The sequence below is a fragment of the Symphalangus syndactylus genome, chromosome 11 (genome assembly GCF_028878055.3).
Source record: "Symphalangus syndactylus isolate Jambi chromosome 11, NHGRI_mSymSyn1-v2.1_pri, whole genome shotgun sequence".
Taxonomy (NCBI): Eukaryota; Metazoa; Chordata; class Mammalia; order Primates; family Hylobatidae; genus Symphalangus; species Symphalangus syndactylus.
Window position 1 is genome coordinate 96,372,513 of NC_072433.2, and position 23,183 is coordinate 96,395,695.

Consider the following 23,183-nt stretch of genomic DNA (forward strand, 5'->3'; position numbering starts at 1 on the left):
AGGCTGCAGGTGGCCAAGATCACGCAACTGCATACCAGCCTGGCTGACAAAGCAAGACATTCCATCTCAAAAAAAAAAGAAAAAAAAAAAAAAGGATGCCAGGCATAGTGACTCACACCTGTAATCCCAGCACTTTGGGAAGCCAGCCAAGGCAGGTGGATCACTTGAGAGGTCAGGAGTTTGAGATCAGCCTGGCCAACGTGGTGAAACCCTGTCTCTACTAAAAATACAAAAATTAGCCAGGTGCGATGACAAACACCTGTAGTCCCAGCTACTAGGGAGGCTGAGGCACAAGAATCGTTTGAACCTGGGAGATGGAGGTTGCAGTGAGCCAAGACTGCACTACTGCACTCCATGCTGGGCAACAGAACGTGACTCCATCTCAAAAAAACAAGAAGAAGAAAAGTTATTTAAATATCATATGTAGGGAAAAAATATCTCTACTTGATCCACATTTTTAAAACTTTCAAAAAATTTCTTTTTGATTCAAAGATGATTTCCTTTGGCTGGAGGTTATGACAATGTAATCACTACTATGACAGTGTAGTTATATTTTAATGATTGGCTGTACTCTATTTTCTTCTACGTTTAAATATATACACCACTAATATTAAATTCAATAAGAATTTCAAAATAGAATTTCTTGATAGGAACTGTGCTGCATTTACACTCACAGACATGCATAATACCCACCCAAAAATTTAATTATAAGATCAATTCCTATATAACTATTAATAACCTTTAAATAATTATATGTTACACACCTGAGGAATTTTCCTTTGGAACATCATCTAGTTCCAACACTTCATAGTCATCACCAGCCCGACCTAAGCTTCTTTCATGCCTGGTCATACATGGCTTAAAACTGACATAAGCATGTCTTCTTCCATATCTCCTGCCTGTAATTGTCTGATACCCTCCTGCTGGTTTGGGCCAGACAGCCTTACCAGATTCTTGGTCCATTGCTGAAAAAAAAGTTAAAAAATCAAAACAGGAACAGCAATGAGCTTTATTCTGGCAACCTGTTGGGGAAAACTACTTCAGTTTATATTTTATTATTTATCAAATCATATGCTTCTGAACATGAAGTATACCTTACTAGTACTATAAAACATTATTCTTCACACACTAGAAAATTAAATATGAAGTACTATATAATAAGAGTTACTGGCCTCTTCCCTTCAAAAAATATGTTTTAAAATTTGGTTTCTTTAAGGTATTTCAGATTTTTATGATGAAATCTATCAAAAAATATTCTTCATATGTCAAATTATTATACTGCCAAAGCTCTTTATGGACTAGAGATCTTCCAAATTAAGTATGTTATATATTATATTAATATAAGTACTCGATACATATTTAATGAGTCAATTACTAGCATATGATATGATGGTTTCAATTACTTTAAGAATGAAAACACTTACGTTAAAGATAACAAGTAACCTCTTTAAACGGTATCTGTACCATGAAGAATCAACTAGACCACAATAAATATGTTCCAAAGATTAACGTCAGATAAAACTATGCAAAAGAAAACAGCAATGAGCCAGATCAAACACAAACTACCCTGCCTTCAAAACTACCAATAAATGGTATATGTTATGGTAAGAAAAGCCATCAACATTTACATGACTTGACTATTAAGTTTTGATGACTGAGCGGTATACAGTAGTAAACAGCAGCAACTGTCCCTAAGTAGTACATTATTATACACACACATATATGTATTAAGTGTAAGTTTGCTTAGTCAATTATATATTACATGTACTACAAAGCAACTAAACAAAATATTTTCTCACAGCATATGGTATAGTCAATAAATTCAACAGTTGCTGGGCATGGTGGCTCATGCCTCTAATCCCGGTACTTTGGGAGGCTGAGGCAGTCAGATCACTTGAGGCCAGGAGTTCGAGATCAGCCTAGCCAACATGGCGAAACCCCGTCTCTACTAAAAATACAAAAATTAGCCGGACGTGGTGGCACATGCCCGTAATTCCAGCTACTCAGGAGGCTGAGGCATGAGAATCACTTGAACCCAGGAGGCGGAGGTTGCAGTGAGCCAAGACCGTGCCACTGCACTCCAGCTTGGGTGATAGTTCGAGACTCTATCTCAAAAAAAAAAAAAAAAAATGAATAAATGAATGAATGAAACAGTTACATAATTTCTTAGTTGCATTAAAATAAGAAACATAATCACTTCCAAGAAGGAAACAGAAACAAACATGTATTTATAATACATGCACATATCAAGTATAAATAATATCAAGTGTTACACTTATTTAATCCTGTCAGTAATCTTGAGATGGATATTGTATTCTATTTTAAAAATTGAAAAATTAAAGTTAAAATTAAGTGTTGGATAACTTGTCTAATAATCCAATAGTATGACTCCAGAACCAATGCCCTTAACAATTCTACCAAAAGAATAGTCTCCAAAGTGGAACGCATAAAGCTTTCCAAGCTAAATGGGTATAGAAAGAAAATACCAGAATTTCTATTTTTACCTATCAAAAATTAAAAACTAAGCTTTACAAATATTCAATATATGGATCAAAACCAGCCTTTAGTAAGACCACAGGTCAGATGATCACATGTCACTTACTGGTACTCGAGGTACCCAGAGGGAAAAACAAGAAGTGCTCAATGTAGAAGAACTGACTTTCCTTACCTGCTGGCTCCTTTTCAACGTACTGTGACATATATGGCAGCGTCAGTGTGACCAGTTCAGTAGAATTATAGATGTGATTTAGTTTTTATTCACACTATGGATAAGCCGCAGAAGATTCCTACAAAGAAACAATGAATTGAATAATATATTAATAAAAGCACAAAAATAGCAAAACTGATATTTCTGCTCCTCCTAGTAAAGTCTTATAATAAAACTTAGAAAAATACAGTGTGATGTAGCCAGCATGGCGGCAAATGCCTGTGATCCACCTTAGATTACAGCACTTTGGCAGGCCAAGGAAAGCAAATCGGTTTGAGCTCAGGAATCGAGACCAACCTGGCCAACATGGTGAAAGCCTGTCTCTGCAAGAAATACAAAAATTAGCCAGGCGTGGTGGTGCACACCTGTAGTCCCTCGGGAGGCTGAGGTGGGAGGATTGCTTGAGCCCAGGAGGTGGAGGCTGCAGTGAGCCGAGATCATGCCACTGCACTCCAGGCCTGGGTGACAGAGTGAGATCCCGTCCCAAAAATAAATAAATAAAAACAAGAAAAATAAAACATGATTTGACAAGCCAATCAAAAACCCTTAGAAATACCAAAATGGCTATGTGAAATACAGATTTACATCTGCTCTTGATAAACCTTGCCTAAGTATATAACATCCTTAAGACTGTCAATGACAACAACACATACATAATTTATAAGTAAACAAACAAAAATATTAGAAGTACTGACTCAGGTATGTAACCAAACTAGTTGGGAGTCTACTACACTGTGCTATCATTGCTTCTCTGTCAAGCAGTAAAGTTCCTTTAGCCCTGGAATTGCTAAAAGGTAACTGTAAGAATACAAACTTCATTTTTTAAAAATGTGTAATGGCTTATAACAATTAATAATTAATGTGTGTAAATAATGATGTATTTATTCTTTGCAATAGTCAATTGATCAGATAATTTAATCCCAAATAAGAACCTATTTTCAATCAGGAAAAACTACAATTTACCATGGAACAAATACAAAAAGAACTTCTGTTTTGAAATTAATGCATTTATTTACTATTTGAAAAGTACTATTTGAGAAGCTGCAACCTGTGGTTTTTTTGAAAGTTTGGTAAAGTTTTTTATTTAATAAACCTTATTTATTTAAACACTTGAGCTACTGCTAATTGCTCATCATTCATGCAACAGCTCTGCAAATGAGTTTAATTGTATATGTTACCTGTCTAATCACAGACAGATATATATTAACATATGTAAGAGTACAAACCCACATTCACCCATATAAATTATATGAAATTCAGTAACAAGTTATGATCCTTTAAAGTATCTGAATCAAAAGAGGCTATTAGCAACAGCTAAAGAGAAAAGGAACATAAAAATAATAATAATCTTAACATACTGGCAAAAACATAGGTACTAATTAACAGTGTTTTAATTAATTAATTAATTAATTTATTTATTTATTTATTTATTTATTTTTGAGACCGAGTCTTGCTCTGTCGCCCAGGCTGGAGTGCAGTGGCTTGATCTCGGCTCACTGCAACTTCCACCTCCCGGGTTCAAGTGATTCTCCTGCCTCAGCCTCCCAGTAGCTGGGACAGTAGGTACATGCCACCATGCCCGGCTAATTTTTGTATTTTTAGTAGAGACAGGGTTTCACCATATTGGTCAGGCTGGTCTCAAACTCCTGACCACGTGATCCACCTGCCTTGGCCTCCCAAAGTGCTGGGATTACAGGCATGAGCCACAGTGCCTGGCCAAAATGTGGGTTTTATTCTGAGATGGAAAACCATTGAAGTTCTGACCACAAAAGAGATATTTGACTTCTGTTTTAAGAAGAACACTCTGGCTACTGTGTTGAATAGCATGAAAGGGGAATGAGGTCAAAAGCAGGGAGCACTGTTACAAAGCTATCAAAATAATACTGGCAAGAGATCATAGTGGTTTGGACCAGGGTTAAAATAAAGATGGTAAGAAATGACCAGATTCTGGACATACTGTAAAAACAGAATCAACAAAATTTACTAATATAGGATATGAAAGAAGGTTGAGGTTGACTCCAGGTTTTACAGGCTGGGCAATGGGAAAAATGGAGTAAATTTCAACTAATGTAGGAAAAATTGTGGAAGAGGCAGATTTGAAGAAAATATATTCAGTTCAGTTTTGGATGAATTAAGTTTGAGATATCTATTAGACATTCAAGTGGAAATATTAAATAGGAGTCTGGAGTTGACTGAAGAATTATGAGCTGTTAGTATAATTTGGGAGTTGTCAGTGTATAGATTACACCAAAACAGGTATGAACTTGGATGAGATCTCTAGGTGTACATGGAGAAGTAAAGTTAAGCCCTGAGAAAAATCAAATACGAAGAGGCCAGGGAAAAAGAAGCAGAGATTGAGTATCTCTTCCAAAATGCTTAGAACCAGAAGTGTTTCGGATTCGGGATTTTTTCAAATCTTTGAATATTTGCATATATATAATGAGATATCGTGGGGATGATATCCAAGTCTAAACACAAAATTCACTTGTTTCCTACACATCTTACACACATAGTCTGAAAGTAATTTTATACAATACTTTTAATAATTGTGTGCATGAAACAAAGCTTCTGTTAAGTACTGATGTGTGGAATGTTAAACTTACGGTGTCATATTGGCAGTAAAAATGTTTCAGATTTTGGAGCCAGGTGCAGTTGCTCACACCTGTAATCCCAGCACTGTGGAAGGCCAAGGCAAGCAATCACCTGAGGTCAGTGAGACTCTGTCTCAAAAAAAAAAAAAAAAAAAGTTTCAGATCTTGGAGCATTTTTCAAATGTTAAATTTTTGAATTAGGGATGCTTAACCTATACCAGAAAAAATAACAGAGAGGGCTGTGAGAGAAAAGAAAAGTCCTGAAGTGTAAACACCAAGTGAAGAAAGTGTTTTAGGCAGAACTGATCATGCCAAAAGTTAAAGTATGATGAAGGCCTATCACTGACCACCTAGCAACATGGAGGATAATGGCGAATGGCAGCACCTTTGGTAGCATGGTTGGTGCAAATACCTGATAGGAATGCTGCTAAAGAGAGGAAAGGAATTGGAAACAGTACAGAAATCATGGAAATCACCCTGTTTCTTAAACTTTTCTTTAATGTGATTCCACTTTTTTTCTTAAAGATACTCTTCCGAGCCGTCTAACATCCTGATCTAAATTTAGTCTACCTGTTTTCAAGGGCTATCACTCAGCTACTTCTATGGAAACCTTTTCATTGTACTACTACCCATTCAGGTAAGTACCCAACTTTGAATTCCATGTTTTTATCATTTTTTTTCCTTTACTGGAAGATCCTCAAGTAATGGTTTCAACAAGTATATATTGGAGGCAAACACTGAGTCCTTGGACATCTGAAAATACTATCTCCCTCATACTTTAGTACAGTTCAAGACAAAATCATTTTTTCTAAACTCTGAAAGGCACTGTGTCCTACCTGTCTATTGATTTATCCTCCTTTTGTAGAAACACCAAATTTTTCTGTCTGGAATATTTAGGGTCTTATCTAAATAGCTGGTATTCTATAATTTCACAAAGACTTGTTTGGGGCAGGCCATGTTTAAATTTTTCCTACACAGCACTGGAAGAGATATTTTAATTTAGAGACTCTTGTACATGTCTCAAATATATCTTTTTCCTTACTAATTTTTCTTTATCTGGCCCAAATGGGTTATCATTTGTCTCTAAACTTTTCTTTCATATTTTCACTCTACAGACTGGGAGATTTTACTCACTTTTACTTCTTTCACTTAGCCTTTCCTTATTCTCTTAGCCTGTCATTATTCTCTGTAACAATCTTTTTAATTTCTCATACTTTCTTATTCTGTGATTCTTTATTATTTAATAGTGGTTCTTGTTTTATGAATATAGACTAGAATCTCTCTGTAGATACTAATTATTTCTATTTAATCCAAGACCTCTATATTCCGTCTACCACAGTGTTATCTCATTTCTATCTCTAAGTATAAAAAATAAGAAAAAAAGCAAAACAGGGAAGAGAATAGGGAATAAAGACCATAGCTAGGGTCAAGATTAAAATGATTAATCAGTCCAAATTTGTAGCTAAGGTAAATTGGGAACACCTAGTTTTTCCTCTAAATAGACATTTCCTTTGCTGATGGTTGTTTGCTCCATGTACTATTCACCTAACATGTTTATAACAAACTCCTCTCTACTTGTCACAATTAGTCACTTCCAACAGTTTGGGGTTTTTACATACTTCTTACTAATACTAAAACAAATACATAAACGTGTTGCTAAGAATTAAAGGAGTCAATCAAGGACGTATTAATTTCTAGATCTGTCAATTATTAACCTAGAAGTAATCACTTTATCATTTCAACCAGGATATTATACCAACAGCTCTGGACAGACAATAGGAATCATCTTTAAAGAATACAAGGAAGAACATGGACATGCGAGGTATACTTCTCACAGTAAACTAGTGAATTTAAAGACAAAGGCCTTGTTTATTTTTTATTTACATACACTTTGTCTAGTACATTGTCTGACAGTATAAACAGTTACTGAACAAATGAATGAATGAATGAGATAATTCTGTGCTCCTTTCTCTGATGGAAATGTCATATAATGGAAAGAGAGGGCTAAGTATTTGGGCACACATGGATTCAAACTTCATTTAGGCAAGTTAATAAACTGCTCTCAGTATTAGAGCCCTCTCTTGGGACTTGTTTCTAATGAAGACAGTGTGATGAATGTGACTGTGTGTGATGTGCAAGAATAGGGTAATAAAATGATTGTGGCTTCCTTATTTCTCTGCTCACTCTTTCTGGAAGAAATCAGCTGCCACATCATGGTATCACTCAAGTAGATCCATGGAAAGCCCACATGGTGAAATACTGACCGTTCCTGACAAAATCCACAAAAAACTAAGGTCTTCCGGCAACAGCCACATGGATGAGCAACCTGGAAAGCAGGTATCGTAGCCCTAGTGCATCACCCTTCAGATGACTGCAGTCCCAGACTACATTTGACTGCAACCTCTTGAGAGACTTGAACCAAAATCAGCAACCAGGCTGCTCCTGAATTTTGAACCCACTGGGACTGTGTGATGATAAATGTCTGAGTTGCTATGTCCACTGCAGGACAACAAGTTACTCTCCTATCCTGCAACAGGTAACAAATACTTATAATGTAAATTAAAATGAAGATTTAGGCACAGGGAGAGAAAAATCAGCTAAACTTCCAGAAGAAGTGTTTCAACCGATAGCGTGGACCTACACCCTTATGACTCATCTGCTGGGAGCCAGAAATAACTCACTTTTAAAGTATCTTTTCTAGAAAAAAAAGGTTGAGAATCAAATACAATTTTATCCTTACTTGAAGGAGAAGTCTTGGCTACTCTTCCAAGTCCATTAGAATATTTTTTATTCTCTATTTGTATTTACATATATGCCTCCAAAATGCCCTAAAAACATTTAAAATTCCTCTTAAATCAGTCTTCTATAATTACCTACCCTGCATTTCCTTTTAGTGAATGAATTCCTTAGAAACGCAGAATTTTGATAATTTACACCTATTATCACAACTGAGATATAAATTAAGGACTACAAACTTTATGACAAAATGCATTTATGACAAACTATGACAAATGTTATTAGAAAGCTATTTTACATTCCCCAAACAAATCCATGTTGGTCACAATACATTAACTCTTTTATATCTCACTGGATTATTCTTTTATCTATGTTCATGAGAAGTATTGGCTTAAAATGGTCTTGTCATGCTTTTGTCAGGTTTTCCTATCAAGATTATACTAAAGTCATAAAATAAGCAAATAAATCTTTCTATTTTCTTCTTGTTCTCTAGAAGAGTCTGTGTAAACCCGGGATTATATCTTACTTAAATGTGAGGCAGATTTGTCAGTGAAGCCATCAGGTCTAGGATTTTCTTTGTGGAAAGGTTTTTGATAAATTCAACTACCTTAATAGACACAGAACAACTCAGATTTTCTATTTCTTTATATGTCAGCTGAGTAAACTGTGTTTTTCAGGGATTACGACCTTTCATTCAAGTTGTCAAATGTATTATGAAGTTGTACACAATTCCCTTTCATTAACAATTTAACATAGAGAGGATCTGTAGTGATGTCTCTTTTTTTCATCCCTGTTACTAGTAATTTGTGTTTTCTCTCATTTTTCTTAATCAGGTCATTACAGGTTTTCATTTTTAAAAAGTTTTCTTTTTTTTTTATTATTCTTTAGGTTTTAGGGTACATGTGCACAATGTGCAGCTTTGTTACATATGTATCCATGTGCCATGTTGATTTCCTGCACCCATTAACTCGTCATTTAGCATTAGGTATATCTCCTAATGCTGTCCCTCCCCACTCCCCCAACCCCACAACAGTCCCCGGAGTGTGATGTTCCCCTTCCTGTGTCCATGAGTTCTCACTGTTCAATTCCCACCTATGAGTGAGAACATGCGGTGTTTGGTTTTTTGTCCTTGCGATAGTTTACTGAGAATGATGGTTTCCAGTTTCATCCATGTCCCTACAAAGGACATGAACTCATCATTTTTTATGGCTGCATAGTATTCCATGGTGTATATGTGCCACATTTTCTTAATCCAGTCTATCGTTGTTGGACATTTGGGTTGGTTCCAAGTCTTTGCTATTGTCAACAGTGCCGCAATAAACAAAAAGATTTCTTAACTAATCGACTGTAAAACTTTCCTGTTTCATTGATTTCTACTTTTATACTATTTCCTTCTTTCTACTTCCTTCAGTTTAATTCATTGCTCCCTTGAGATAAGAGCTTAGACTACTGATCGTTAACCTTTGTTCCTTACTAATTTATACGTCTAAAGCATAAAGTTACCTCTAAGCATTGCTTCAGCTGTATTCCAAAAGTTCTGATATGTATTATTTTTATTATTTTTCACATTAAAATGTTTTCTAGTTTCCACAGTGACTTTGTTTTTCATCCACAGGCTACTCAGAAGTATCTTGCTTAATTTCCAAATATTTGCAGCCTATTTTTTTGTTATTGGGTTGTAATGGAATTCTATAGTGATCAGAAAACATGCATTGTATGATTTAAATTCTTTGAAGATTAATGATACTACTTTATGACCCAGAATATTTTTGCAAATATCCCATATGCAGTTAAAAATAATATAAAGCCTTCAGCTGTTGAATATAATGTTCTATAAATGTCAATTAGGTTAAGTTGATTAATCATACCATTCAAATTTCCTATTCCTTTACTAATACTTTTTTTAATCTTATTGTTCTACCAGTTACTTTGAATGTATTTAAAATCTCCAGCTAGGAATACAGATCTACTTTTCTTTTAGCTATTTTAGCTTCTGTCTTACATATTTGGAAGCTGTGTTACTATGTGAAAACATATTTAGAATTATGTCTTCTTGATAAATTGGCCCACTTACCATGATTTTTTTTTCTCTTATCTCTCATAACACTTTTCTCCTTAAGTCTATTTTGTGTGGTACTAATATAGCCACATCAGCTTTCTTTTGGTATTTGCAACAATACTGATTCCACCTTTTCATTTTACCTGTGCCTTTACTTGTAAAGTGCTTTTCTTATAAACAGAATATAGGTAGGTCTTATTCACTTATATATAATGTCTGATAATCTTTTTCTTTTTGTTAGAATATTTAATCCATTCACATTTAACATAATTACCAATGTAGTCTGTTTTAAATCTACCATCTTGCTATTATTTTTAATCACCTCACCTGTCCTTTGTTCCTTTACTCCTCCTTTCTTGAATTCCTTGGTAATTATAATTTTTTTATTATTCCATTTCATTTCATCTGCTAGCTTTTTTGATACATCCTTTAAAATATCATTATCTTAGTGGTTTTCCTAGAAATTACAAAATGTATCCTTGATGTATGCTGGATGATATTTCCTAGAAGCTCTAAATAACTTACCTTTCTCTAATGAGTATTTTAAGTTTTCTTTTGGCAGGCAATTATATTGCAAGTAGATTGTCTTAACATCATAGAAGTCTAGTTTTGGTGTATGTTTGGGCAAGTCCATTTCAGCTTGTCCTTATATCAAAGTGTAACCTACACTCTTACTGTCTACTTCAAACTACAGATGCTCCCGGACTTACAATGGGGTTACGTCCTGACAAATCCACTGTAAAATGAAAATATCATTAAGTTGAAAATGCATTTAAGACCCTACTAAACCCATTGTAAAGTTGAAGAATCATAAATGAAACCAGTTGAGCACTGTCTGTAGTTCTTTTCCCAGGTCCCAAAAAATGCAAGAAACTCACATAACAGTTTAACTCCTCCATGTCCATGGCTGTTACCTTCATATAGCTCACCCTACATGTAAGTCCTACCAAACATTATCAAGACTGTTTCAAACACCCAATAATCTTCAATATCCCTTTCTGAAAATGTCTACTTATTCCATTTCCATGCCTCCATCTGTCTGATGTTCCTTTAGCCTAAATAACATATTTTAATGTTTGTTATGAGTCTGCTGGTGACAGCTTCCCTCTCTGCTTCTGCCTATCTAAAACTGTCTTTGTTTTTGAAGGATATTCAAATGAGAATAGTATTCTACATTAGATGCCTTTTTTTTCTTTTTTGGAGCACTATAAAGATGTACCCCTATTGTTTCCTGGCTTCCACAGTTTCCATTAAGAAGTCCAGGTCACCTGAGCTGAATACATATACTCAAACACCTACCAAGTGAGTGTGCTTGTCAGTGAATTAAAAGTGAGAGAAAATAAAAAGTTTAAGAATTGGAAAGGAAGGAAACATCTCATTATTCACAGATAACATGATTATATATGAAAAAAATGGAAGAAAGTACCTACAAGTTCTATAGTAATAAGTTTCAGATGGTTCACAGATACGAAGTCAACATAAAAATGTATTATCACATTCCAACACATAGCTAGAAAACTAAATTTATTACTAATATTACCTAAAAAAGATATCATTTACAAGAGCAACCACAAACATCAAATCCCTAGAAATAAACCCAATGAAAGATGCAGAATACTACCCACAGAAATTTTAGAAGACATAACTAAGTGGAGAAAAATCCCATACTCATTGGCTTGGAAGATTCAGTTTTATGAATTTCAATTCTCCTTAAATAATCTATGGGTTAAATGTAATCCTAATAAAATCCCAGCAGGCATTTTTTTGGGGAAAATTGACAAGGTGATTCTAAAATGTAAATAGGACTGTAAATGGCCAAGAATAACCAAAGTTATCATTTAAAAGAACAAGGTACAAAGAGGTAACTCTTTCAGAAGACAAACCTTAAAAACCTATGATAATAAGAGGCTTATTAGGGAATAGAGAGACAAATATATCAATGGAATAGGATAGAAAAGTGTCAAACAGACCGGGCATGGTGGCTCATGCCTGAAATCTCAGCCGAGGTAGGTGGATCACTTGAGGCCAGGAGGTGGAGACCAGCCTGGCCAATACCGTGAAACCCTGTCTCTACTAAAAATACAAAAATGTGCCGCACATGGTGGTGCACACCTGTAGTCCCAGCTACTCGGGAGGCTGAGGCAGGAGAATCACTTGAACCCAGGAGGTGGAGGTTGCAGTGTGCCAAGACTGCCCCAATGCACTCCAGCCTGGGTGACAGAGCAAGACTCCATCTCAAAAAAAAAAAAAAAAAGAAAAGAAAAGTGTCAAACAATAGAACTTTCTGTGATGATGAAATTCTGCAGTGTTCAAGCCTATATTAATTTTAATCTTCAACAGCCACATGTGGCCAGTATCATATAGGACCAACACAGGAACAGCGTCCCGAAACAGATACACATTACATACAATTGACTTATGACAATGCTACATTACAGAGATATAGGGACAAGATATGTTTTTTCACTGAACACACTAGATTAATTGGATACTGATGCAGAAACGAAATCCGGCCTGTTTCCCACAAAATGCAAAACTCAATTCCAAAAGCACTGTAGATCTAAATGTACAAGGCAAAACAGTAAATCCAAAGAAAGGAGATATCTTTATAATGTTGGAGTAAAGAAAGATTTTTTAAAGCAGGGAACAAAAACTAAAATTTCCTAAAGAAATAATGGGCCAATGAACTGCAAAATGGAATTTAAAATTTCCATTCATAAAAAGATACCATTCAGAGACCAAAAAGGAAAGCCACAAATGAGAAAAGAAATGTACATTACACATAAGTATCAAAGTGGTCACATATAGAATATATAACATACTCCTAAATATAAAAAAGAATAAGATAATCCAAAAGAAATGTGATAACCTGCTGAGACACACTCCAGAAAAGGTTACCCAAATGGCTAAGAAACATATGAAAAGGTATCAATTTCATAAACTGGCTGAAGTCATAAATTAGAACAAGTTACCATTACACACCAGAGATGAAAATTAAAATATTAACCATATCAACTGTTGGTATGGATGTTAAGCAACTGGATGTTAGGCAATTTTCATATTACAGCTGTAAATATACATCTCCGCATTCATCTCGGTAAACTTTTTGGAAGCACCTAGTAAACCTGAACATATGCATATGACATGGTCAAGCAGTCCATCTTACAAATGCATACCAAGACATATAAAAATGTTCAGCTACAGTCCCACTTACATGGCAGGCTGTGGAGGGTGACTGCCCTAGCCCAGGAGTTCGAGGCTGCAGTGAGCTATCATCCTGGCACTGCATTCTAGCCTGGGCAACAGAGCAAGACCCCATCTCTAAAAAAATAAAGAAATTTTAAAAAATGTTCATAGAAACAATGTCCGTAATAATTTCAAACTGTAAACAACCCAAATGTTCAACAGGAAAATGGGTGAATATAACAGAATATATTTGTAGGCAGAATACTATACAACAAAAACGAACAGGAATATTACAAACACAAATGGATCTCACAAAAACGAATGAAATGAAAAACAGCCAAATACAGAAAATTCATGCTGTATGTTCCATTTTTCTAAAAGTTCAAAAACAAGCAAAATTAATCTATGGTGTTACACACCAAGAGAGAATAATCACCTTTTCTGGAGAGGAGGATGACAAAATGCTGAAGACAAAAAGACTAAGGTATTATAGCAGAAGGATGTGCTAGTAACATTCTAATTCTTTTTTTTTTTTTTTTGGAGACAAGAGTCTCACTCTGTTGCCCAGGCTAGTGTGCAGTGGCGCAATCTTGGCTCACTGCAACATCCGCCTCCTGGGTTCAAGCAATTCTCCTGCCTCAGGCTCCCGAGTAGCTGGGATTATAGGTACCCGCCACCACGCCTGGATAATTTTTGTATTTTTAGTAGAGATGGGGTTTCATCATGTTGGCCAGGCTGATCTCGAACTCCTGACCTTAAGTGATCCACCTGCCTCGGCCTCCCAAAGTGCTGGGATTACAGGTGTGAGCTGTCATGCCCAGCCACATGCTAGTTCTTGACTTGGTTGGTGTTTATATTAACTTCACTCTGTGCTAATTTACTGAAGTTACACACATTTTTATAAGCACAGTGCAATAAAAAGTTTTAAATAGTCACTGGAAGAAAATATATTCAAGTGTTTAAAGTTGTATTTCAGTTTAGGTCTATGAGTGATTTTTATGCCTTCCATTTTTTGTTTTCCAACTTTTCTTTCACACACTTGTGCTCCTTTTGGAATTGACAGAAAAATATTTAATCACTTTGTTAGCAACAGGTTTTTATGGACCACTGAAAACTAAGCTGTCTAAGACTTCAGAATGCAAAAACATGCAATTAATTATTAGACAAAAATGGAAGATGTGAAGTGGAATTATCCTGGGAAACCTAGGACATGAGATCCTTCTTCTAACCACACAGATAAACATTAGAGAATAAGAAACACATGTATAAAACAAGATCTCAGGAAAATTCAACTTCTCAATTTCTGTTTCTAACAGTATGGCAGATAAAAATTTTTTTTTAAACCTCACAACTCAAAGCAAATAAAAATGTTTTAATTCTGGGTAGGGGGCGAATGGTAGAAAAGAGGAGGAATATCTCGCCCAACAATTCAAAGCCACAACTCAGCCTCATAAGATTTGTGGCTGCAATTCATACTATCAGTATGAGCCAACAAGCCACAAAGTGAGAATACTGTTAAGTCTTAGGGAGCAGTGTTCCAAGCACCCGGCAGAAGCAAAGCTAATACCTCCCAGTTGAAAATCAGGAAACAACAGGTGCTGGAGAGGATGTGGAGAAATAGGAACACTTTTACACTGTTGGTGGGACTGTAAACTAGTTCAACCATTGTGGAAGTCAGTGTGGCGATTCCTCAGGGATCTAGAACTAGAAATACCATTTGACCCAGCCATCCCATTACTGGGTATATACCCAAAGGACTATAAATCATGCTGCTATAAAGACACATGCACAAGTATGTTTATTGCAGCACTATTCACAATAGCAAAGAGTTGGAACCAACCCAAATGTCCAACAACGATAGACTGGATTAAGAAAATGTGGCACATATACACCATGGAATACTATGCAGCCATAAAAAATGATGAGTTCGTGTCCTTTGTAGGGACATGGATGAAACTGGAAACCATCATTCTCAGTAAACTATCGCAAGGACAACAAACCAAACACCGCATGTTCTCACTCATAGGTGGGAATTGAACAATGAGTGAATGAACAATGGGAATTGAACAATGGGAATTGAACAATGGGAATTGAACAATGGGAAGGGGAACATCACGCTCTGGGGACTGTTGTGGGGTGGGGGGAGGGGGGAGGGACAGCATTAGGAGATACACCTAATGCTAAATGACGAGTTAATGGGTGCAGGAAATCAACATGGCACATGGATACATATGTAACAAACCTGCACATTGTGCACTTGTACCCTAAAATCCTGAAGTATAATAAAAAAAAAAAAAAAAAAAAAAAAAAGAAAGAAAGTCACCTCACTTTCAACCCAGGTCAGAATTCTCACATGTAAAATTTCAAAGAATATGAACTCACGATAAAAAGTATAACATACTTGAGAAATAACGTTGACAAGAATTAACAAAATAAAAGGAAACGGAAAATGCCTATGAAGACTTCAGATATTATCAGATGAATGTTTCTTTAATGTGTAAGTCATAAAAATAAGGGCCACTACAAGTATAACTTAAAAGGACAGCACTAGGCTGGGCCCAGTGGCTCATGCCTGCAATTCCAGCACTTTGGGAGACTGAAGAAGGTGGACAGTTTGAGCCCAGGAGCTCAAGACCAGCCTGAGCAACATGGTGAAAACCCATCTCTATAAAAAATGTAAAAATTAGAAGGGCATGGTGGCATGTGCCTGTAGTCCCAGCCACATGCGAGGCTGAGGTGGGAGGTCACGTGAGCCTGGGAGGTGGAGGCTGAAGTAAGCCGTGATTGTGCCACTGCCCTCCAGCCTGGGCGACAGAGTAAGGCCCTGACTTCGGGAGAGGGAATAAAAATCTTCCCATAAGGAAAACAATAGGCCCACAGGTCTTAATAGAAATTTCTATCCAAATATACAAATAGATAATTCCAGTGCTGAACCTGTTTGTCTAGAGAATAGAAAAGGATTTCATAAGCTTGTTTCAAACACATGTAGCTCATTTTAAAAGCAGAGTAAAATCTTCATGAACTAGCCAGACAAGGCTCATGCCTGTAATCCCAGCACTTTGGGAGGCCGAGGATGGCGGATGACATGAGGTCAGGAGTTCAAGACCAGCCTAACTAACATGGTGAAACCCCATTTCTACTAAAAATACAAAAAATTAGCTGGGTGTGGAGGCACATGCCCGTAATCCCAGCTACTCAGGAGGCTGAGGCAGGAGAATCACTTGAACACGGGAGGCAGAGATTGCAGTGAGCCGAGATTGCGCCACTGCACTCCAGCTTGGGCAAGAAGAGCGAAACTCTATCTCAAAAAAAAAAAAGAAATGGCCAGACAAGCAGACAAGTTACAAAAATAAAAAATTAGATGTCAACTCCAGTGATAAAGAAACAAAAAGTCTGAGATATTAGCAAGCCATTACAGCAATATATTTGAAAACGGTATATACTGAGTCTATTCCAAAACAGACTCATCATTAGATATGATTACTTCTATTTTCATTCGTAAACATTTCAGTGGACGGAGAAAAAGCATTCAATGAAATTCAACATTCATTAAAGTTTAAAAGAACTCTCAAGAAACCAAAAATGGAAAAGAATTTACTAAGCCTTATAAAACTAATCAGCCCAAAAGGTACGGCAAAATTATACTGAATGGTGAAATGTCAGTATCATTTTCTTAAAATACCTGTCGTTACTTCTATTTAACATGTAAAGTTCTTTTTTTTTTTTCTGAGACAGAGTCTCACTCTGTGGCCCAGGCTAGAGTGCAGTGGCGCAATCTCGGCTCACTGCAACCTCTGCCTCTCAGGTCCAAGCAATTCTCCTGCCTCAGCCTCCTGAATAGCTGGGATTACAGGCATGCGCCATCACGTCCGGCTAAATTTTGTATTTTTAGTAGAGACGGGGTTTCACCATGTTGGTCAGGCTAGTCTTGAACTCCTGACCTCGTGATCCACCTGCCTCGACCTCCCAAAGTGCTGGGATTACGGCGATGAGCACCGCACCCGGCCTAACATGTAAAGTTCTAACCATCGCAAGACCAAAAAAAAAAAAAATAAGTTGGGGGGGGAGGGTGAGAAAGAGGAAAATAACCGATACCAACAAAACTAGGAATGTAGAAATAAAATTTGTAAAAAGTAAAACTAAAAGTCTATTAAAGAAAGTGAAAAGAAATCTAAAAGAAAAAATTGAGACATACAAGAAAATTTAGTGATATTGTCAGTGCTATGGTTTGAATGTTTGTGCCATCTTCCAAAATTCTTAATCCACATTGCGGTGGTATTAAAAGGTGGGATCTTTTGAAAAGTGATTAAGTTATAAAGGCTCTGCCCTCATGAATGGACTAGTACCTTATAAAAAGGCTGGGGGAAACTACTTAGCCCTTTTCGCTCTTTCATTTTCTGCTGTGTAAAGACAAGCAACAGGTGCCATATTGGAGGCAGACAGCAGCCCTCACCAAACACTAAACCGACTGGCACCTTGATTTGGAACATCCAGGCTCTAGAATTGTGAGAAATAAATTTATTTTCTTTATAAATTACCCAGTCTTAGGTATTTTGTTACAACAGCAGGAACAGATTAAGACAGACAGCTATAACATCAAGATACAAAAGTCACTACAGTAAACAGCTACAAAAAGTTAATTTTAGAAATACACCATTTGTAGGAGTTCCACTTCTACAGGGTATAGAAAGCTGGAGTGTCATGCCCACTTCAGTTGTGAAACGGATTGACTGCCAACAAGGGAAATGAATGAAACCTTTCCTCAACACTTCTCCCAGTAGAAAAAAAAAAAAGGAACAACTTTATTTTTATTTTATTTTTTGAGACGGAGTCTCGTTCTCTTGCCCAGGCTGGAGGGCAGTGGTGCGATCTTGGCTCACTGCAACCTCTGCCTCTCAGGTTCAAGCAATTCTTCTGCCTCAGCCTCCCAAGCAGCTGGGATTACAGGCGCCCACCACCACGCCCAGCTATTTTTTTTTTTTTAGTAGAAACAGGGTTTCACTATGTTGGCCAGGCTGGTCTTGAACTCCTGATCTCAAATGATCCGCCCAGCATGGCCTCTCAAAATGCTGGGATCAGGCGTGAGCCACGGTGAACAGCCAACAACAACTTTAAACCATTAGGTAAGGGCAGCAATCTCTGTCCTCCATTGCTGCTAGGGTATGGTTAAAGAATCTACTTATCCGGCAAAGGGCTAATATCCAGAATCTACAAAGAACTCAAATAAACTTACAAGAAAAAAACAACCCCATCAAAAAGTGGGTGAAGGATACGAACAGACACTTCTCAAAAGAAGACATTTATGCAGCCAACAGACACATGAAAAAATGATCATCATCACTGGCCATCAGAGAAATGCAAATCAAAATCACAATGAGATACCATCTCCACACCAGTTAGAATGGTGATCATTAAAAAGTCAGGAAACAACAGGTGCTGGAGAAGATGTGGAGAAATAGGAACACTAGTTCAACCATTGTGGAAGACAGTGTGGCGATTACTCAAGGATCTAGAATTAGAAATACCATTTGACCCAGCCATCCCATTACTAGGTATATACCCAAAGGATTACAAATCATGCTGCTATAAAGACACATGCACACGTATGTTCACTGTGGCACTGTTCACAATAGCAAAGACTTGGAACCAACCCAAATGTCCAACAATGATAGACTGGATTAAGAAAATGTGGCACATATACACCATGCAATACTATGCAGCCATAAAAAAAGGATGAGTTCATGTCCTTTGTGGGGACATGGATGAAGCTGGAAACCATCATTAGTTCTCAGCAAACTATCGCAAGGACAAAAAAACCAAACACCACATGTTCTCACTCATAGGTGGGAATTGAACAACGAGAACACTTGGATACAGGAAGGGGAACATCACCGGGGCCTGCTGTGGGGTGAAGGGAGGGGGGAGGGATAGCATTAGGAAATATACCTAATATAAATGACGAGTTAAGGGTGCAGCACACCAACATGGCACATGTACACATATGTAACAAACCTGCACATTGTGCACATGTACCCTAGAACTTAAAGTATAATTAAAAAAAAAAAAAAGAAAAGAAAAAGACCTTTACTCCTAGAGCAGAGTTAGGAAACAGTTTACAGTCCAGGCTCCTATACCAGTACATTAAAGATTTGCTACCACTGGGGAAGGAGCAGAAAATCTATCCTGCACAAAACCTATCAAAGATACGGGGCCAGGTGCAGGGCTCAGGCTTGGAATCCCAGCACTTTGGGAGGCCAAGGTGGGAGGATCACCTGAAGTCAGGAGTTCAAGACCAGCCTGGCCAACATGGTGAAACCCCATCTCTACTAAAAATACAAAATTAGCTGGGCGTGGTGGCACATGGCTGTAATCCCAGCTACTTGAGAGGCTGAGGCAGGAGAATCGCTTGAACCTGAGTGGCGGAGGTTGCAGTGAGCCAAGATCACGCTAATGCACTCCAGCCTGGGTGACAAGAGTGCAACTCTGTCTCAAAAAAAAAAAAAAAAAGATATGAGGCAGAGTTTGCCTACCATGGAGAGAAGGCACAGCATCATTGGCCCATACCCAAAAACAAGAGACACAGGGCTTGTGTAACACTGAGTACAGATAAGGAAGACAGAGAAAACTCTGCCTCCATCTCCAGGCTAGTCAGCATCAAGAAACAACAGCCTACTGCTGGGGATAATGATAGCATGTGGAGAAACTTCTCCACTGAGGTATGGGCACACAGAGAAAGCTGAAAGTTGACAGTGAAGTAGGAACACTTAGAAAAATCAGGCACTTCAGCTGTCACACTAAGCACAAGGTAACACTAAGCACAATGCAACCACAGAAACAAAATCCAAACCCATCTCAATCACGAATTAGATTGAATCAAACCCACACCACACTAAAAGTCTAGCAGATGCAGAACCAGACTCACATCCAGACATAACAATTATTTCCCACAATCTCTACTGTTCTACATATAAAGTCTGCCATTCAGTCAAAAATTACAAGACGAAAAAACCATCTTTATCAAGAGATAGCAACAAACAGAACCAGATAAAGCAATTAACAGAATTATCAGAGAAGAAAATTAAAGTAACTATGATTACCCTTTTAAAGGCTCTAGCACAAAGGTAGGAACATGCATCAACTCATGAGAAATTTGAGGAGAGATGAAAATGGAAATGCAAAAAATAAAAAACACAGTAACAGAAATGAAGAATGCATTCTATGGGCTCATTAAAAAACTAGGGGAGGAAACTTTTAGTGAGCTCAAGGTAAGTCAGGCCAGGCTCAGTGGCTCATGCCTGTAATCCCAGCAATTTGGGAGGCCAAGATGGGTGGATCACTTTAGGTCAGGAGTTCAAGATCAGCCTGACCAACATAGTGATACCCGTCTCTACTAAAAATACAAAAAATTAGTGAGACGTGGTGGCGCACGCCCATAATTCCAGCTACTCAGGAGGCTGAGGTACGGAGAATCGCTTGAAGTCGGGAAGCAGAGGTCGCAGTGAGCCAAGATCACACCACTGCACTCCTGTCTGGGTGATGGACTGAGGCTGTCTCAAAAAAAAAAAAAAGATAAGTCAAATGAAATGATCCAAGCCTAGATAAAAAGTGATTTAAGTGAAAAGAAACACATGTTAAAAAACAATAGCAACAAAAGACAAAACAGAGACTCCAAGAGTTGTGGACTGCATTAAATGAGCTGCCATGAGTTTAACTGGAATCCCACAAAAAGAGAGCAAACCGGCTGGGGGGGAGGGGAGGGGGGTGGCGGGCAGTGGAAATATTAGAAGAGAAAGATGCTGTGAATTTTTCATACATTATTTAAAAGATCGTAAATCCCAAGAAGCTCAGTGATTCCCCCCTACAAAAGCAGTATAAATACAAAACACACAAAAATGTACACATAACCCAAGATGTAACATCTTTAACCTGCTATAAAAAACGAATCATATGGCCGGGCATGGTGGCTCACATCTGTAATCCCAGCACTTTGGGAGGCACAGGCGGGTGGATCACGAGGTCAGGAGATCGAGACCATCCTGGCCAACAGGGTGAAACCCCGTCTCTACTAAAAAAAATACAAAAAAAATTAGCCAGGCGTGGTGGCGGGTGCCTGTAGCCCCCGCTACTCGGGAGACTGAGGCAGGAGAATGGCATGAACCTGGGAGGCGGAGCTCGCAGTGAGCCAAGATGGCGCCACTGCACTCCAGGCCTGGGAGACAGAGCGAGACTCTGTCTCAAAAACAAAAAACAAAACAACAACAACAAAAAAACTGAATGATACATGCCTGTAATCCCAGCACTTTGGGAGGCCAAGGAGGGCAGACCACTTGAGGCCAGGAGTTTGAGACTAGCATGGCCAACATGGTGAAACTCTGTTAAATACAAAAATTAGCCAGGCGTGGTGGCGGGAGCCTGTGATCACAGCTACTTGGGAGGCTGAGGCATGAGAATCACTTGAACCCGGGAGGTAGAGGTTGCAGTGAGCCGAGATAGCGCCACTGCACTCCAACCTGGGCGACAGAGTGAGACTGTCTCAAAAACAACCAATACCACCACCAATGACAGCCTGGGCACAGTGGCTCAGGCCTGCAATCCCAGGATTTTTGGAGGCTAAGGTGGGAGAATTGCTTGAGTCTAGAAGCTCGAGGCTATAGTGAGACAAGCTTGTACCGCTGCACTCCAGCTTGGGCAACAGAGCAAGACCTTGTCTCAAAAAAAAAACAAATAAAATAAAATTTAAAAACCACTGATAAAACATATTTGATACTGACAGTGGAAAAAAGGAACTAAGAATCACAGCCAACTTCTTATTTGAAACTGTGCAAGTCAAAAGATAATAAATAGCATCCTTAATATTAGAAAAACACTGTGAATAATAAATTTATATCCAGCAAAATCTTTCGAAAGAAAAAGTGGAACAAAGTATTTGTGAAACAATCTCTGGAACTTTGTTACCAGTAGAACTGAAGTCCAAGAAATGTGAAAGGAAGTTCTTCATGCAGAAAGAATAAGCACTGGAAAAGAGGCCACTATAACAGAGAAAATGAATTTTAATTTAACTTACACTAACTACTTTAAATTCAAATTTAAATAGCTACACTGGCTAATGACTACCATACTAGACAGCACAGGAATAAAACAAACATTATAAGGTATTATGCATTTATGGCATTTGTAAAAGGTAAAACAGTAATGGCACAAAAGGTAAGGAGAAATTGTAAATATACATTGTAAATATACTGCTATAGAGCTCTGACACTATATAAAATGTGGTATAATATTGCTTCCATATGGTCTGTTATTAAAGATGTATAATATAAATCACAGAGAAGCCAGTAACTTTTTAAAAGAGAGGAAAAGTAAGTGTAAGTAGTGAGCCAATGGTGAAGATAAAATGGACTCAAAAATAGGGATCAGAGAGCACATAAATAGAAAACAATTAAGATTGTATATTTAAATCCAACTACATCAAAATTACATTAAATGTAAATAGTCTAAACACTTCAATTTAAAAACAGATTTTTCAAGATGAATTAAAAAAGGCTGTCTAGAACAAACCCATTTCAAATAAAAGACAGATTAAATGAATGGAAAATAATATACAAACACTAAAAGGAGGTTGAAGAGGCTGTATTAATATTAGATAAAGTAGACTTTGGAATGAGGAATACTATCAGAGATAAAGGGGGCATTATATAATGACAAAGGGGTTCGTTCACCAAAAAGTTTTAACAATCCTAAATTTACATGCACCTAACAGGAAGTTCAATATACATGATGCAAAAACTGTAAAGGAGAAATAAGCAAACTCACCATTATACTTGGAGACTTCAACTCTTCTCTCAATGATCAATGAAACAAACAAAAACTCAGTAAGGAAAGAGAAGGCCTAACAAGCACCATC

At 37.4% G+C, this 23,183-nt stretch overlaps 1 protein-coding gene across 2 annotated transcripts in view; it reads right to left on the bottom strand.

Moving 5' to 3' along the window:
* PJA2 (praja ring finger ubiquitin ligase 2) overlaps positions 1-23,183 on the bottom strand; it is a 72,761-nt gene that overhangs the window by 42,285 nt on the left and 7,293 nt on the right. Inside the window, exons 2-4 of one of the 2 annotated variants that reach the window (XM_063612892.1) lie at positions 5,311-5,427; positions 2,669-2,786; positions 765-965 (exon numbers count right to left, since the gene is read on the bottom strand). In XM_063612892.1, coding sequence (XP_063468962.1) covers positions 765-965; positions 2,669-2,699 — 232 coding nt within the window. In that variant the 5' untranslated portion in view covers positions 2,700-2,786; positions 5,311-5,427. The remainder of the gene's footprint in view (positions 1-764; positions 966-2,668; positions 2,787-5,310; positions 5,428-23,183) is intronic. The other variant, XM_055298133.2, reaches the window with a different exon arrangement.